This window comes from Narcine bancroftii, chromosome 12 (assembly GCF_036971445.1).
Source record: "Narcine bancroftii isolate sNarBan1 chromosome 12, sNarBan1.hap1, whole genome shotgun sequence".
In the NCBI taxonomy this organism is placed as follows: domain Eukaryota; kingdom Metazoa; phylum Chordata; class Chondrichthyes; order Torpediniformes; family Narcinidae; genus Narcine; species Narcine bancroftii.
The window spans coordinates 88,370,760-88,388,124 of record NC_091480.1 but is presented as its reverse complement, the minus strand read 5'-3'; the positions used below and the strand labels follow the sequence as shown (position 1 = coordinate 88,388,124).

At 42.5% G+C, this 17,365-nt stretch overlaps 1 protein-coding gene and 1 long non-coding RNA gene across 5 annotated transcripts in view; one reads left to right on the top strand and one right to left on the bottom strand.

The window, feature by feature from the left end:
- Window positions 1-11,859, top strand: part of sgca (sarcoglycan, alpha) — a 35,245-nt gene extending 23,386 nt beyond the window's left edge. The window contains exons 9-12 of one of the 4 annotated variants that reach the window (XR_011346971.1): window positions 4,849-5,037; window positions 8,195-8,221; window positions 8,947-9,793; window positions 11,603-11,687. Coding sequence is in view for 3 of the 4 variants with exons in the window: in XM_069904653.1 (XP_069760754.1) it covers window positions 4,849-5,037; window positions 8,195-8,221; window positions 8,947-8,977; window positions 11,603-11,677 (322 nt within the window). In the remaining variant the exon portion in view is untranslated. Of the gene's footprint in view, window positions 1-4,848; window positions 5,038-8,194; window positions 8,222-8,946; window positions 9,794-11,602 lie in introns of all 4 variants that reach the window. The other 3 variants (XM_069904653.1, XM_069904654.1, XM_069904655.1) reach the window with 3 other exon arrangements.
- LOC138746465 (uncharacterized) overlaps window positions 1-16,300 on the bottom strand; it is a 39,962-nt gene extending 23,662 nt beyond the window's left edge. Inside the window, exon 1 of the long non-coding RNA XR_011346972.1 lies at window positions 16,012-16,300. This is a non-coding gene — a long non-coding RNA (uncharacterized lncRNA). The remainder of the gene's footprint in view (window positions 1-16,011) is intronic.
- Window positions 16,301-17,365: the final 1,065 nt, after the last annotated feature.

The window sequence follows — 17,365 nt, the reverse complement described above, 5'->3', positions numbered from 1 at the left end:
ATATTTTTTCAGTTTAATTTATGTTATAATAAAGGTATTCAGTGTTTAAATAAAATTAAAAAGGTAGAGGGCGCTGTTGTTTCAACTTACGATGAGGGTCCCAGAACGGATCTCTATTGTAAGTAGGGTTCTACTTGTAATCTCCTCTCCCTTAATATCTGAAGGTCATTCAGTGGGTGTCTTGAATACATTCAGTAACTGAGCATTCATACCCTCCTTCTATAGAGTTCCAGATTCAGTACCTTTTGATGCATACCTTTTACCATATTCACATCTCATCTGTCCTGTCAAACCATGAATAAAATCAGCTCTCATTCTCCTCCCAGCAACACATCAGTGCTTCACCCACCTAACAAAACAGTCTAGCAGAGGGTGCATCATTATTTCACCACAAGTCATTTCATCTCCAGCTCCAGCCATTTCATCTACAGCTCATTTCAGTCTTCTGCATTTATGGGAGCATGCATAGACATCCGAGATGGGCTAAACCCCAAGTGCCTGCCAGTCAGGTATTTCCCTAGTGAATTACTCGCTGTCAGCCAGATCGACTCTGCCTTTTACCTTCACTGTATAATTCCGGCTGCGGGGAGAGAACGGGACAGCGGTGTTGTTATTAGAAAGATTTTTCCTGTTGTCCTGCTCGCATGTTTTGTCCAAATGCTTACCCTTTAAATGCTTACCCGTAAATACACTAAAAACATACGGTACATATACACCTCCTTACCAGAGTTGGTCTTGGAATGCCGGCTTGCCCTTTTACACAAACAGTATCCTGGTGCTCTTTCTATCTCTGCTGCTGGAAAAAAGCCGGGACTGGAATGACCTCCCCCACCGCCCCCCTATTCCATGTCAGCGATTTTTACACAACAAGCCGCAAATATCGCAGGAATGAAGCGGCCATGTAAAAAGTCTCTAACAGTTTTTAAAAAGGAAGTGCATGACTAGGAAGAATTCCATTGGCATTTTTCATGTTTGTCCAAGCCATAAGCAACTGGTAAAGAATTTATGGCAGACACAGTCATATCAAAGTTAGTGATGGATTCAAAAACCAATTTGCAAGGGTTGCAGACAGCTGCTAATGTAGTCTTTGGAACAGTAATGTGCCAGGGACTAATAACTGCAGACAAGCTCATTGTTGCCTTAACTTTTTTTTCTGCATTTGCTTAATAAGGAATATGAATTAATGCCTTATCGTTTCTTTCTTCCTCCCTCACTGAAGCCTTGCAAGTTTCCTTTTACTCTCTTTTTTTTAAGTTCTGAAGAAGTCTTCAACTAAAACATTGACTCATTTTCTCTTACAATAGATGCTCCCTCACCTGCTGAGTATTTTCTGCTTTTGTTTTAGATTTCCAGTATCTGCAGCTTTAAATTTTTATTTTTCACAAAGTAATTAATGTGTTGGCTAACGTATTAAGCAGGTGACAGAAATATTGTTACCATGGTGAACAACATTGTCTCCTTTTTTTAAATGGTACCATTAATAGAACCAAAGGCATGAATATAGATTTCACTGCAGTGCTTCATTTGAGAAAGCATCTGGGTCGTTGATACAGTTTTGTGTTTATTTTTGGCAGCGGACTTACTTCATACTATTACTTCCTCCTTACTCACTCTGTGATTTGGTGCTAAACGCTTCATCAACTATATGCTTCAGAACAGTGCCATGCTCACCCGGAGAATATTTGTCCAAAGTGGTGCCTTCAGCCTGGCAGTCCCTCCCACGCCGCATATTTTTGAACTGCATCTGCCGCAGAAGCAGTTCAAAAACAGGCGCCACTGATCTGCCCTGCCTCAGCTCGATGGTCAGGGATCCCCCTCAGCACCAGGAATATCTGCTCCGGCTGTCTGGTCTCCGAGATGTCCAGGGTAGAGAGGCCTGCAAAATCTGGTAGAACACCTCCAGATCACCCAGCATGTTGCCTAAGAAATCCAGGAAGGTGCCACTTGCCGCTGCCTCCACTCTGTACTCAGAGCCCAGTCGGTTCCAGCCCATGAGAAGGTATGGAAGAGAGGGTGTTCTCCTGCAGTTAACTGTAACCAGGCCAAGCAGAGGGTCGAAGCAGCTGGGCTGAATGACCCCTGCATGGTTGTGTTGGAGGTCGAGGTGGGAAAGGTTCCTCAGATCATGGAAATTAGAGTTCCCCAGCAGATTGCAGCTGAGGTTCAAGATCAGGAGTTATTCCAGGCCAGAGAAGGTGCCCTGCTCCACCATGTTGATACAGTTGGACATCAGAGTGAGGAACTTCAGGGAAACGAGGTGCATGAACACCGCAAGGTGCAGGATAAAGATGAACATGCGAGAAAACTCCAGGATCATGATGGAGCACTCAGCCAGGCCACTGAAGGTCTGGTTGTTTGCGTTGGGCAAGTTACTGTGTCCAATCAATGGTCCAATAGACAGGCTGCACATCTTCTAGAGCTCTCAATATTTGCCAGTGTGTATGTGCAGTAGGTAAAGGGGAGGGTTTGGAGTCGGGCATCGGGAACTCTGCTGCAGGCTAAGGGGAAGGTTCAGAGAATGGTGTCGGGAGCTCTGGTGTGAGGTAGGCTGATTGCCAAGGGGAGTCACCGTCCTGTGTGTTGTAGCGGCCTACCGCACACCAAACCCTCCCCTATGAGTCCCTTCAGCCTTACTTTCAAGGAAGGGGAGGGGAAGGCAGAGGAGGGAGAAGGAGGAGAGGAGGGGAGGGGAGGGAAGGGAAGGGGAGAGAGGGGGCGAGGAGGGAGAGGAGAGAAGGAGGGAAGAGGATAGGAAGGGGAGGGGAGAGAGGGAAGGAAGAGGAGAGAGGGAAGGAAGAGGAGAGAGGGAAGGGGTAGGAGAGAAAGGGAATGGGGAGAGGAGGGAGGCAGGGGAGAGAAAGGAAGGGGAAAGGAGAGGAGGGTAGTGGCAGGGAGGGGGGTAGGAGGGCATGGAGGCTTTGTGCACTGGTTGCAAAACCTACGTAAGCACAGCACACTATTTAAATGTGCTCTCGCACCGCCTAATGTCAAATCCGGGCTACACCACTGCTTCAGAATGCACATGGTTGCACTGCCAAACACTGATAAAAGTAGAGGGTGCTCTGTCTCACTTGTGCAGTTTGATCTATCATAACTCTTCTCAAGTTATAATTATAGAATAGCAATATACGTTGCAAGAGGCATCCTCAAACTTAACTTGTTTTGAAATCCATGGTTTCAATCGCCATTACACACACTCCCCTAAAAATAGGATAACCAACTGGCATAATGCAAAAACAAAAATTTTCAGTCAAAGGTTTAAGGCTAGAAAGGGAAGCAGCATCTTGACTGGTGATGAAATGAACACTGGAAGTTAATTTCCACTTCAATCTTCAGAGGATCCAATCAAACAGATGGTAGGAGGTGCTCTTCCGTTTAGATGGCAGAAGTGTTGGAAATAACAGGGCAGGTGTTAGAACGATAACACATTTTAAAATTGGAATTACATACCAAGTTAATAGCTATTGTGTCTGAATGATTCTGTTTAGGCCTTGGTGGGATGAGCAAGAACGAGATACTGTTCCCAGCTTGTGCATTAAATGTTAGTAATGATACCATCTCTTGCCACAGGTGTTATCCCAGAATCCTCGACATCAGTGGTTCTCAACCTTTTTCTTTCCACTCACAAACCACTTTAAGTATTCGCTATGCCATAGGTGCTCTGTGATTAGTAAGGGGTATGTGGGTGGAAAGAAAAAGCTAGAAAACCACTGTTTTAATCGTCCCACATTGACTCGTTATGTGCACGATTTCATAACTCCAAAGGAAATGGGCTATTGACAATTTTTCTCAAGCAAAATATTTCAGTCACAATTGGGTCGAGAGCAGTGATTCTCAACCTTCCCTTCCCCTCTCATCGACCCCCTTACCAATCGCAGAGCGCCGATGGCATAGGGGATTGCTTAAGGGGGTCAGTGAGTGGAAAGGAAAAGGTTGAGAACCACTGCTCTACATCTTATGCAGTTAATAAAATGTATAGAAAATGTAGGCATCAATGTTTAATGATGCTTGGTGCAATAGTTGATTCATAAACAGAATAAAACTATAAATAACCATTGTTTGGAGAGGAACAAATGTTGCCTGAGATTCTGGTTCTGTTCTTTGTGGACTCGTCATATAATTATGCAATGTTTGAGACCCATGAAGCTATCCCTCAGTAGTCTTCTGAGTCTTAGCAAAGGTTTGGTGTTCAGATATTGGGTATCAGGTTTAAGCACACAACCTTGAGATTCAAAATGCAAGAACATTATCAAGCCAAACTGTTCTTTGCTCAACAACCTTAATATTTTAACTTAACCATTTTTATAGCGTTATTTTCTTGCCAGAACATTAATTTACAATCATGACCATATTTCACAGAATAGCAAAGTATTCCCACCTGGCAAGTCTATCCAATTGCTTAGAATTATTTATAGTTAAGAGGGAATAAATTATATTTACATGGAAAAGATTGAGATCTAAAATTTCTTAAATTTATAGATCAATGGACTCAAATTTGATTTGTAGAATTTTACACTGCTGTATTAGACATTAAATAAGAAACAAATAAATGCTTGATTGTAAATAACTCCCTGATTGATCCACAAAGACCCTTAAATGGGCCCTTTTTATAGAGGTAATCTCCAATGTCTTCATTACTTTATAGCTTCAGAACAACTCAACACGACATCTTGTTCCCAAACTACTAAGATGCATTGAGATTTTGCTGAAGCTCTGAAATATCAAGAGGATAAGGCTCTGTTGACTGGGATTTCTCCTCCACCATTTAAAATAAATTGCAGAAGTAATTAATATGAATGCATTTTTTTTTTTTAAATGTATTATTTGCCTCTTGTCTTTTTCTTTTAGCATTCAACTTGTCCATCACCATTCAATTCAAGACGATATCAACGAACTCAGGAATTTGGCTAAGAGCAGGGATGCCCTACGGCCTCTGTCCACTCTCCCCATGTTTAATGCAAGAACTGGGGAAAGGGCACCTCCACGACTCCCATTTAATTCTGACACATCTCGAGTTCCTCTTATATTGGACCAACAGTAAGTTGCCATTATCTAAGAAGTTAAATATAAAATATGCCACATAAATATGCTAATTCTCTGTGTATATGGCACATAAATATTTATTTTGTTTGTTGAATGTTCACCACTACTGTGAGACGTCGTAGGCAGCAGAAATTCAGACTCCATTCATGTAGAGAACATTGAAAAATATATTTATAAAATTTGTTAGGTTTGGTAAATTAAAAAATCAATTTGATTCCAGATTGGAGTTATACTGAACCTAGCAACACGGGTGGCAATTAATAAAAGTTCATCAAATGTCAAAATGTCCAATATTTAAATCAGATCCAAATAGATGTTAGGCAAGAAGAGGCAAAGAGGCAACTACTGTAAAAAAGGAAAGTATAAGAAACACCAATATAAAGGAGAAAGAGCCAGAGATGATTAAAGAGTGAATTCTAAGCACAGAAACTTTCAGGTCAAAACAAGCCATCCTCAGTGCAGCAATAAAAGGCCACCTGATGTGCAACATCAAATGATGATGAGCCCAAGAACATTAGAACATAATAGGAGAAGAACTAGCCCAGTTCACTTCTCAAACCTGCCCTCCTCTACGATATGGTCATGACTGATATGCTCCAGGCCTCAACTCCTTTACTCTGTTGGTTCCCCTTAGCCCTCAAATACCTTGTTGAAATCAATAGGTTTTTAACTGACCTGACTGGTGACTTCCCAGCATAATGAGTCTGGCCCATTGAGTAATATCTACTCAATGCATCAATACCTCGGCCCGGAAAGCCCTGCAAAAAGTAATAGACACTGCCCAGTACATCACAGGTAAAACACTCCCCACAATTGAGAACACCTACATGGAACACTGCCTTTGAGAGCAGTCACAATCTTTAGGATCCATACTACTCTGTTTTTTGCTGCTACTATCAGGAAAGAGGTATTGGTGCCATGAGACCGGTCACCCCAGTTTCAGGAACAGTTGCTAGCTCTCCATCAACAACACTCAATCAGAGACTCATTTAAAGACTCTTCATTTAGACATACGTACATCACCGTAACAGGCCCTTTCAGTCCACGAGCCCATGCTGCCCAATTACACCCAATTGACCTACACCCCCAGTACATATATAAGCGGTGGGAAGAAACTGGAGCCTCCAGAGGAAAGCTACACAGACATGAGGAAAACACGTAAACTCCTTACAGACAGTGCCAGATTTGAACCCCAGTGTCTGGTGCTACAACAGTCAGTTTGTTTACATTTCTTTCTTTGTTTAGATTTCTCTATTTTTGTATACATTTCTTCCAGTTTACAGTTACATACAAGTCGAAATTCCATCTAGCCTACAGAATAAAGAATCTCAGGGTTGTATGTGATGTCATGTGTGTACTCTGGCAATAAATCTGAACATTAACTTTTGACTTTGAGTCACGAGTTTAGCTAATGACAGTATTGTTTCCCGTTTGAAATGATAGCGAAAAGAAGCCAGCGGTCAGGATTTGACAGAAGGCCATCACTGCATGACTTTAAAATGATTTTGGTTGCCAATACACAAGTGAGAGTGGACCCAAAGACAGTTAGAGAGTTTACTATTTCCAATAGTACTAAGACTTAATGCTATTCATTTGAAAACAATTGCAATAGTCAAAGAACTGTTGATTCAGATACAGGATTTTATCAAGCTGTAAATTAAATCTCATAATCATCCTCAAAAATGGAACTGTAAGCATCTAAGATGGTGTCTACTTAATGCACCAATTGAAAATAAAATGTTCATTTGATTCATTGCTATATTAATTTAATTACACACAGGAAGTTAAACATTCTTGCTTTTATCTATAGAGTAGACTACAGGTGATGGGACTGAAAATGTCAAACAAAACAAATTATTATATCAGATATATGGGATAATTTTACTCATCCGTATATTCAGGAACTGCACCTCCCTTTTTAAAATGTGTTGGCAAAATCAGCTTCCAAATGGGTATATCTAGATTAAGTTTGTGCTTCTTGATGTATAGGATGTTGGCTTGGCTTGGCTTCGCGGACGAAGATTTATGGAGGGGGTAAAAGTCCACGTCAGCTGCAGGCTCGTTTGTGGCTGACAAGTCCGATGCGGGACAGGCAGACACGGTTGCAGCGGCTGCAGGGGAAAATTGGTTGGTTGGGATTGGGTGTTGGGTTTTTCCTCCTTTGCCTTTTGTCAGTGAGGTGGGCTCTGCGGTCTTCTTCAAAGGAGGTTGCTGCCCGCCAAACTGTGAGGCGCCAAGATGCACGGTTTGAGGCGATATCAGCCCACTGGTGGTGGTCAATGTGGCAGGCACCAAGAGATTTCTTTAGGCAGTCCTTGTATCTTTTCTTTGGTGCACCTCTGTCACGGTGGCCAGTGGAGAGCTCGCCATATAACACGATCTTGGGAAGGCGATGGTCCTCCATTCTGGAGATGTGACCCATCCAGCGCAGCTGGATCTTCAGCAGCGTGGACTCGATGCTGTCGACCTCTGCCATCTCGAGTACTTCGACGTTAGGGATGAAAGGATGTATAGGATGTACAAGGCATTAAATAACTGTTATTGTTTCTACTTACTCTTTTACAAATAAAACTCACATTAACGTAATTCTAAATACATTTATAATCAATTATTAATGTACTTTATTGAGAATAAATCTTTCTACGCTATGCCATAGAGGGCCTTAGAACATAAATCAGAAATGGATTCTAAAACATCAAAGTTCACTTTGTATTGTCAGAAAATTATCAAGCTTGATTTAAATTGTTGCAGCACAACACATACTTCAGGGTTTTTTTTTAAAACTGGTAACAATGTGCGATTGTCAAGTGGCAGAAATTTCCTCAAGGGTCCCAAGACACGATCTTGATACCAGCTTTTGTTTTTTTTTATTTAGTAACTGCTAAGAAAAATATTGATTTCATTCATTTATCATGGTCAACTGCTCAACATTGTAACCATCAGCTCTTGTGTGCACTTGTGGAAAGTAGCAGCAGATATTTAAGACGAGACACCTGGGCTGTCACTTTTTACTTTGCCCACGTCAGAAGATCCCAGGTTTATCTCAAAAGAAAAGGTGCATCATCCTGTTGTATTTATATATAACTAATTGCCTTTTTTTGGTTATCTTCTGTTTATTTGTACTTTACACCTTTTTTTTCCCCCCCATCAGGGAACAGCACTGTGATCCTTATCCAAGGTAACCATGCATAATTATTATATTGATATATTTTGTTTACTACCTTAAAATTGTCAGGAAATCTAATTATACAATTGGTTTAAATATTTTCTGGTGATTCAGCTAGTGAACTTTAACACCTCAAACAGGTCAATCGCACCACCTACTGTTCAATGGATAGTACTGCTACAGTAAATCAGTCATCCAACAGCACATCAATGGATGATTTTCCATACAAGGGCTGGACAAACTCAACAGCTCAAGCAGCATCTTCCCTCTCCAGAGAGCTACCCCTCCCCGTATCATTTCTCAGTTTGTTTCTCTTCTACCCTCCCACCCTATAAATATTTATTAATTTTTATACAGATCATATTTGTCCTGCACATGTATTATTTGCCTGTACACGTGTTATGTCTGGTTGTGTGTCTGCGTGTTTTTCACCGAGGACCGGAGAACGCTGTTTTGCCGGGTTGTACTCATCCAATTAAATGACAATAAACTTGAGTTGACCTCTTACCTATTAGCCCGTACATCAGACACTTCCTCCCTCCTCTCCTTCCCTCCACGCTTTTATTCAAGTCCCTACTGAATTTTTGCTCATTGATGAAGGACTCAGGCCCAAAATGTTGGTTACCCTTTACTTCATATAGATGTTCTCTGACCTGCTGAGCTTCTCCAGCACTTTTGTGTGTTGTACCTGACACCAGCATCTGCAGACTTTCCTGTTTTATGATTTTGTTTTTCAGAACTCGGCCACCGGCTCAACAGGCACAAAATGTTGGTGTTTTTTTTTAAGAACCTAAGGAATATAACAAATGCAATTTTTGAAATGCAGTGTTTTAAACTACATGTAAAAGCTTTAATTTGCCCAAAATTAAAAACATACATGAATTTCCACTGCAGATATTTGGGAGCTGGGATCAACTAGCCAACTAATTTTACCAAACTCTGTTTGCTGTCTTCTAAACAATTCACCACACATATCTACAGGGGTCTCCTAATTTCAACAGTCAAACGTTTATTCATGGTCCCCTGCATGTCTTCTCAAAGCCTTTTTTTAAAAATCACATTTGTACTATTTCTCCTGGACAATTACCTCCTCAGAGATTCAGCTACTTTTTTTGGACAGTACTTATCAATATACAAATCCAACCAAGTTCCCCTTCTTCTGTACAAACGTTCTGTCAAAAATTACAGACGCTCTCCATTGGTGGATTTCTGGAGTTAAAATTTAATCAAAGTTTCCTCTTGGAGGTGAAAATAACTTTAAGTTCAAGAGAATTCAACTTTTTTTTCTTGGAACTAATGACCCCGTACAGTTTTTAATCTCAAGCCCTGAAGATTAAACTTTGAGCCTCTCTTGGAATATAGTCTTTAATCCTTGGGCTGTTCTGCATTTTTAAAAGTCAGTTCTGTAAAAACTTATTCATCATTTTAATTTGTGGGACATCCTCTCATAATTCTTATTTAAGACAGTAACACCTTACAATGTTGTGCGGTACCTGGATCTCTTTTCACTGTTTAAGATTAGTAGATGGAAGAAACATCATCAACTTTAAAAAAAATTCTTGGACACGCATTGATATTTCAAAGGTAATAAAGTAATGACTGTTTGTTTTTGCTACTACAATAAAATCCCTAGTATCTGGTACCTAAGGAGATTGGCAGATGCCAAATAAGTACATTTGCCAGTTGGTTGAGATTATGTGTTGTATGAATTGGTGAACTGACCACTTGGGGACACTTATTTTAAACTTCTGAATTTTTTTACCTATTTATTTTCCACGATTTTTTTTTCCCGGTTGCTTGAATTCTGGATAACAGGGATTTTACTGTATTATACTCATGCTGGGTGATTCATTTTTGTCCATTAGGGCAGATTTATCTCCCTCTATAGGTCTATTGTTAGTCTAGCAGTTACAGAGCCATCAATTGTGACCCAGGTTTGAATCCAGCAATGTCTGTATGGAGTTTGAAAGTTATCCCCATGTCTGCGTGTGTATCTTCCTGTTTCCTCCGACCCTTCAAAATGTACCTGGTCAATTGTGGGCTTGTGGGCCAAAAGGGCCAGTTACCAAGCTATATGCAATTCTAAATGTCTACATTCCGCTCTGACCTGATTGAAGCTTCAAAGCCTTTCCGTAGGCAGCGTCATAATTATTATTTTGAAGACTTTAATCAGGTCAGAACCTTGCTTAAATCATTGGTGAGGAGACACTTGAAATAATGTAGGCATTTCTAGTCACCAACTATGGAAATGATGTGGCAGTACCAGAAGAGGGCAGAAGGGATTCACCAGGATGTTGCCAGCAAAGGAGCGATTGGACATACAGGATTGCTCTCAGTGGAGCACAGGAGGATGTAGGCTTACCATATTGAGGATTACAAAATTACAAGGAGTGTAGAAGGGTAGATAGTCACCTTTTTACAAGGTATGGGGAGTTTAAAACTGGGGGAAAATTGGTTAAGGTGAGAGAGGAAATATTTTAAAGGAGATCGGTGGCACAAGTTTTTCCCCCCAGAGGGTGACAGGTATGCAAAACCAGCAGCCAAAGAAAATGGTAGGTGTTCATTCCCTCACAGCAATGAAAAGACAATTACACAGGTGCATGTGGAGGAAAGGAACAGAGAAATATGGGCTAGATGCAGAAAAATGGGATTAGTGTAAATAGAAATCAGTCAGCATGGATGAGGCAGCCCACTGGACCGGTTTCCGTGAACGTCTCTTATGACTTCAACAGGGTTGCTGGAGGAATTTGCCCCTTGGGACCCATAATGGAGGGTGAAGTCGGTGGGCTTGGTGCACATTTTCCCCTTGGGACCCATGATGGAGGGTGAAGTCGGTGGGCTTGGTGCATATTTGCCCCTTGGGACCCATGATGGAGGGTGAAGTCGGTGGGCTTGGTGCACAATTGCCCCTTAGGACCCATGATGGAGGGTGAAGTCGGTGGGCTTGGTGCACATTTGCCCCTTGGGACCCATGATGGAGGGTGAAGTCGGTGGGCTTGGTGCACATTTGCCCCTTGGGACCCATGATGGAGGGTGAAGTCGGTGGGCTTGGTGCACATTTGCCCCTTGGGACCCATGATGGAGGGTGAAGTCGGTGGGCTTGGTGCACATTTCCCCCTTGGGACCCATGATGGAGGGTGAAGTCGGTGGGCTTGGTGCACATTTGCCCCTTGGGACCCATGATGGAGGGTGAAGTCAGTGGGCTTGGTGCACATTTGCCCCTTGGGACCCATGATGGAGGGTGAAGTTGGTGGGCTTGGTGCACATTTGCTCCTTGGGACCCATGATGGAGGGTGAAGTCGGTGGGCTTGGTGCACATTTTAAGTCACTGTTTCCCTTTTTTTAAAAAAAAGATGGACATGTTGAAACTTAAAAAGGTTTCTTTTCAATTAGGTGAATAATGTCTCTATGGCAAGATTGATGACTGCTAATCCACCAACACAAAACATGATGATTTTCCATTTTTAAAGAGAAAGAAATCAAGTTATTTATGTATGTAAACTATGCCTAATGTAAACATTACTGATTGTAATGTGTCACAATTATTATTGACATTTACACATGTAACTCTGAGTGAGTCAACATTGACAAAGCACAATTATGCTAAAATTACAAAGTCTTATTATTATCATAAATATATTTCAATAATAAAACTTTTCCGATCTGCAAAAGTTTGTCATATTTATTTTTTCTCCTTGGCTTGGCTTCGTGGACGAAGATTTATGGAGGGGTATGTCCACGTCTGCTGCAGGTTCGTTGGTGACTGACAAGTCCGATGCGGGACAGGCAGACACGGTTGCAAGGGAAAATTGGTTGGTTGCGTTTTTCCTCCTTTGTCTTTTGTCAGTGAGGTGGGCTCTGCGGTCTTCTTCAAAGAAGGTTGCTGCCCACCGAACTGTGAGGCGCCAAGATGCACGGTTTGAGGCGATATCAGCCCACTGGTGGTGGTCAATGTGGCATCCTATGCCAAGTGAGAAACTTTTTATAATTTTACTTCATTCGCAACTGAAATGAGGTGTTTATTTCATTAAAATAACCCGAGCAAAGACTTAATGGTTTAGGAGAGCTATCTGAATTTTAAAACTGAATAGATGCTTTATTTTTTCTCCTACTTTTCTGTGCATTGTAAATATTATAGGCTATCAATTAATTTCTTGTATTTCGTTCAGTTTTTTTTCCCCAGACAGCAGAAACTTAGCTGAGAATGAGCACTACAGATTTAAAGCTAAAGTTATGATGTAAACATTTTTCAGCAGATTACAAAAAAGTTTTTTTTTAAACTTAATGGTTTCTCACATTTGGACATTTTTGGCATCTCTTCCAGTGGAAATTTTTTTTAAATTAGTTGGCTTTTTTTATTTTAAATTGGTATGCATCAGGAGACCTATAACTCAATGTGTTTGTCTTGATTTATGGAAAAACATCTTGTCTTGTTTCATGATAAATCATTACACAATGTGAGAAAGGAGTCTTCATTTCACTTCACAGACAGGAGGAGTGTAGTGTGAAGATTTAAACCATGTTTCTTACTTTTGCAGTCTTTGCTTCTGCAAGGCTGAGAACCTGATTGTTTTTTTTTTAAAGAATCAGCAGACATTAACTGCCAACAATAATAATAATATCTAAAGTGTGGGAGAGACAAGCCCCTATACTTTTTATTTCTTTGAAGTTAAGTTTTGTTTATGCAAGGCTGTTTGTTCTGCCATATACAAAAATAAATAGTTGAATCTCATGAGTCAAAATAAGCTTTACGAACAAAAGTTAGTAAGGATTGGAACGTGTACAAAAATTTAGATGAAATGTTCATTCCAATTGCATTCATACGTCCAATCATTCACATAGGCAATGGTGTCCATCCTGATGATTCTTCAGTCTGTTTAAGTAATTCTAAAAAGTTTTCTTTTAATAAATTCTTGCAACTCATTGTAATTCCCAAATATTTAAACTGCTCTTTAATTAGTTTGAAAGGGAAATTGGCATAAAATGCCAAAGATCCATTACAAGGTAGTAATTCACTCTTATGAAAATGTATTTTGTACCCAAAAAATTACTAAATTGAGTAAAAAATAATAATATGGTTGGCAATGAAATCTCAGGGTTATAAATATATAAAAGGACATCTGCATATAAGGAAACTTTATGCTCAAATATCATTGAATTCTCTACTATCCCGTAAAGCTGCCACTAGAGGTTCTAAGCCAAGATCAAAGAGCAAAGGGCTTAATAGGCAACCTTATCAATTTATCAATTTACCTTATCAATTTCCCCTATAAAAATTTGAGTGCTGCATATTTCAGTAAATTGAAGCCATAGGGCTAAATATATTAGTTTAATCCCCTTAATAAAAATTGGACCAAAATTAAATTTCTTTAAAACAGTGAACATGTATTCCCATTCAACCTGATCAAAGGATTTTTCAGCATCTAGCAATAACACACGTTCATTTAGTGAGTTAGAGGGAAGATATAAGATATTCAGGAGCGTGGGTATGACAACGGCTCTGTATACGCTTATCTTTGTGCGGTTTTTCAGTTGGTTGTTTTTCCAGACTCTTTCGTGTAGTCTTCCAAAGGCGCTATTTGCCTTGGCGAGTCTGTTGTCTATCTCATTGTCGATCCTTGCATCTGATGAAATGGTGCAGCCGAGATAGGTAAACTGGTTGACCGTTTTGAGTTTTGTGTGCCCGATGGAGATGTGGGGGGGCTGGTAGTCATGGTGGGGAGCTGGCTGATGGAGGACCTCAGTTTTCTTCAGGCTGACTTCCAGGCCAAACATTTTGGCAGTTTCCGCAAAGCAGGACGTCAAGCGCTGAAGAGCTGGCTCTGAATGGGCAACTAAAGCGGCATCGTCTGCAAAGAGTAGTTCACGGACAAGTTTCTCTTGTGTCTTGGTGTGAGCTTGCAGGCGCCTCCGATTGAAGAGACTGCCATCCGTGCGGTACCGGATGTAAACAGCGTCTTCATTGTTGGGGTCTTTCATGGCTTGGTTCAGCATCATGCTGAAGAAGATTGAAAAGAGGGTTGGTGCCAGAAAACAACCAACTGAAAAACCTCACAAAGATAAGCGTATACAGAGCCGTTGTCATACCCACACTCCTGTTCGGCTCCGAATCATGGGTCCTCTACCGGCACCACCTACGGCTCCTAGAACGCTTCCACCAGCGTTGTCTCCGCTCCATCCTCAACATCCATTGGAGTGCTTTCATCCCTAATGTTGAAGTACTCGAGATGGCAGAGGTCGACAGCATCGAGTCCACGCTGCTGAAGATCCAGCTGCGCTGGGTGGGTCACGTCTCCAGAATGGAGGACCATCGCCTTCCCAAGATTGTGTTATATGGCGAGCTCTCCACTGGCCACCATGACAGAGGTGCACCAAAGAAAAGGTACAAGGACTGCCTAAAGAAATCTCTTGGTGCCTGCCCCATTGACCACCGCCAGGGGGCTGATATCGCCTCAAACCGTGCATCTTGGCGCCTCACAGTTTGGCGGGCAGCAACCTCCTTTGAAGAAGACTGCAGAGCCCACCTCACTGACAAAAGGCAAAGGAGGAAAAACCCAACACCCAACCCCAACCCACCAATTTTCCCCTGCAGCCGCTGCAACCGTGTCTGCCTGTCCCGCATCGGACTTGTCAGCCACAAACGAGCCTGCAGCTGACGTGGACTTTTACCCCCTCCATAAATCTTCGTCCACGAAGCCAAGCCAAAGAAGAATATGTGTAACAGTCAACCCCTAAATTTTACCCTAAAAATTAGCTCACAAATTTCAAATATTACATATACGTGTACTTTATTATTGAAACCAACAAATTCGTTTAAGACTACCCAAATAATTGTGTTTATTATTATATAATTTTTTGGTAACAAAAGCATGCAAGAGTTAAAAATGTAATACTTTTTCATGCCTTTGGGCTCTCAAACATCTTAAATTTATTGTATATAGCTCTTATGTTAAGCAGGTTTAACCACCACAATATAGAGCAAAGGTACATAACCATCGTTTCAGCCCTACAAGGTAGAAGCAAAATGTAGGCAAATGCCCAAATTGCTCTATAAACGAATCTAAGAAAAAGTTTGCAAACCATTGTTTTAATCGTCCCTCATTGACTCGTTATGTGCACGGTTTCATAACTCCAAAGGAAGTGGGCCAATGACAATTTTTCTCAAGCAAAATATTTCAGTAACAGTCGAGTCTCCAGCAATGATTCTTAACCTTCACCTCAATCCCTTACAGAGCACCTACGGCATAGGGAATACCTAAAGTGGTCTATGAGTGAAAAAGGTTAAAAACCATTGTTTATAACCAACTTCCATGCAGGTCCAATTCGTACAATTAAACACATTTTTAATCCCCGTTATCCCTGGTCTAGTTCTAAAAAAAAAACACCGATGCAGCCAGCATTCAAGCACTAACCCAACTAATATTTATCGACGTGTCAAGTTGTCGAAAAGTAAGTTCACGGAACGATTACGAAAAGAATGTTACAACTCGTTAGTGTTAAAGATTTCCCCTTCTGTACTTTGGGCATCCTGGAATTTACATTGCAGAGAGATAAGGGATTCTTTTCAACCTCAAGAGAAAGCTGCGAACAATTGTTGAGCTCCCCGACATTAGTTTCCCTGGCATGAGAAACGGTCACTTCGGCTCCTCGACTCTGTGCTGTTCTTCCAGTTTGGCAACTTCATTGACATCAAGCAATTCAGGTGAATTTAAGTAAATCGGAATATAATTGACATTTCAACCCTTCTACAGAAATACAGGTTTAAATGACATTTATGTTAACATTTTAACGACGAAACTTACAATATTCAGCATTTTCAGAGCCCAGGAGATCGTGCACCTCGTTCAACAAGATTCAACATTTCCAGTCGTCCATATATTTTATGGCAACCAGGAAAACTGCAGCAGGCAATCCCAATCTGATTCGCTGCAACCGCAATAGAAACATTTGGAATTTCACGTTGCGCTACGGGAGAATTCCGCACGTTGCTCTCGGTTTTCAATAACGTTGGCAATTTCGCTGCCAAGAGAACTGAAAATTCGAGGCACTGGTTGCCTGGAATTTGGTCTCCCAGACTGTGACATTAACCGATTCTGGCGTTTCCATCTTAATGGGGTGGAGGGGAGGGAGGGAGAGGGGGGTGGAGGGGAGGGAGGGAGAGGGGGGTGGAGGGGAGGGAGGGAGAGGGGGGTGGAGGGGAGGGAGGGAGAGGGGGGTGGAGGGGAGGGAGGGAGAGGGGGGTGGAGGGGAGGGAGGGAGAGGGGGGTGGAGGGGAGGGAGGGAGAGGGGGGTGGAGGGGAGGGAGGGAGAGGGGGGTGGAGGGGAGGGAGGGAGAGGGGGGTGGAGGGGAGGGAGGGAGAGGGGGTGGAGGGGAGGGAGGGAGAGGGGGTGGAGGGGAGGGAGGGAGAGGGGGTGGAGGGGAGGGAGGGAGAGGGGGGTGGAGGGGAGGGAGGGAGAGGGGGGTGGAGGGGAGGGAGGGAGAGGGGGGTGGAGGGGAGGGGGGGTGGAGGGGAGGGGGGTGGAGGGGAGGGGGGTGGAGGGGAGGGGGGGGTGGAGGGGAGGGGGGTGGAGGGGAGGGGGGGTGGAGGGGAGGGGGGATGGAGGGGAGGGGGGTGGAGGGAGAGGGGGTGGAGGGGAGGGAGAGGGGGGGTGGAGGGGAGGGAGGGAGAGGGGGGGTGGAGGGGAGGGAGGGAGAGGGGGGTGGAGGGGAGGGAGGGAGGGGGGGGTGGAGGGGAGGGAGGGAGGGGGGGGGGTGGAGGGGAGGGAGGGAGGGGGGGTGGAGAGGGGGGTGGAGGGGGGGAGGAAAACCCCGCACAAACAAAATCTGTGTTGAACAATGTTATGTCCAAAAGTTACAAATGTAAGATTTTTTTCATGCCTTTGGGCTCTCAAACATCTTAAATTTATTGTATTAAGCAGGTTTAACCACCACAATATAGAGCAAAGGTCTGTTTTTAATCGCCCACAGTGAATAAAACCGTTGATAGCACAAGTTAAAAGACGCCAAACCACCTAAAGCAAAAAAATCTCGAATTGTTTTTTCAGTACCTTCAAATTTACCCATTAACTCTTAAAATAGACGATCGTTTAAAAACCTCCACGACGTCTCGACCTAAGCAATAATTCATTAACACAAAGCACTCACTCTAAGATCTC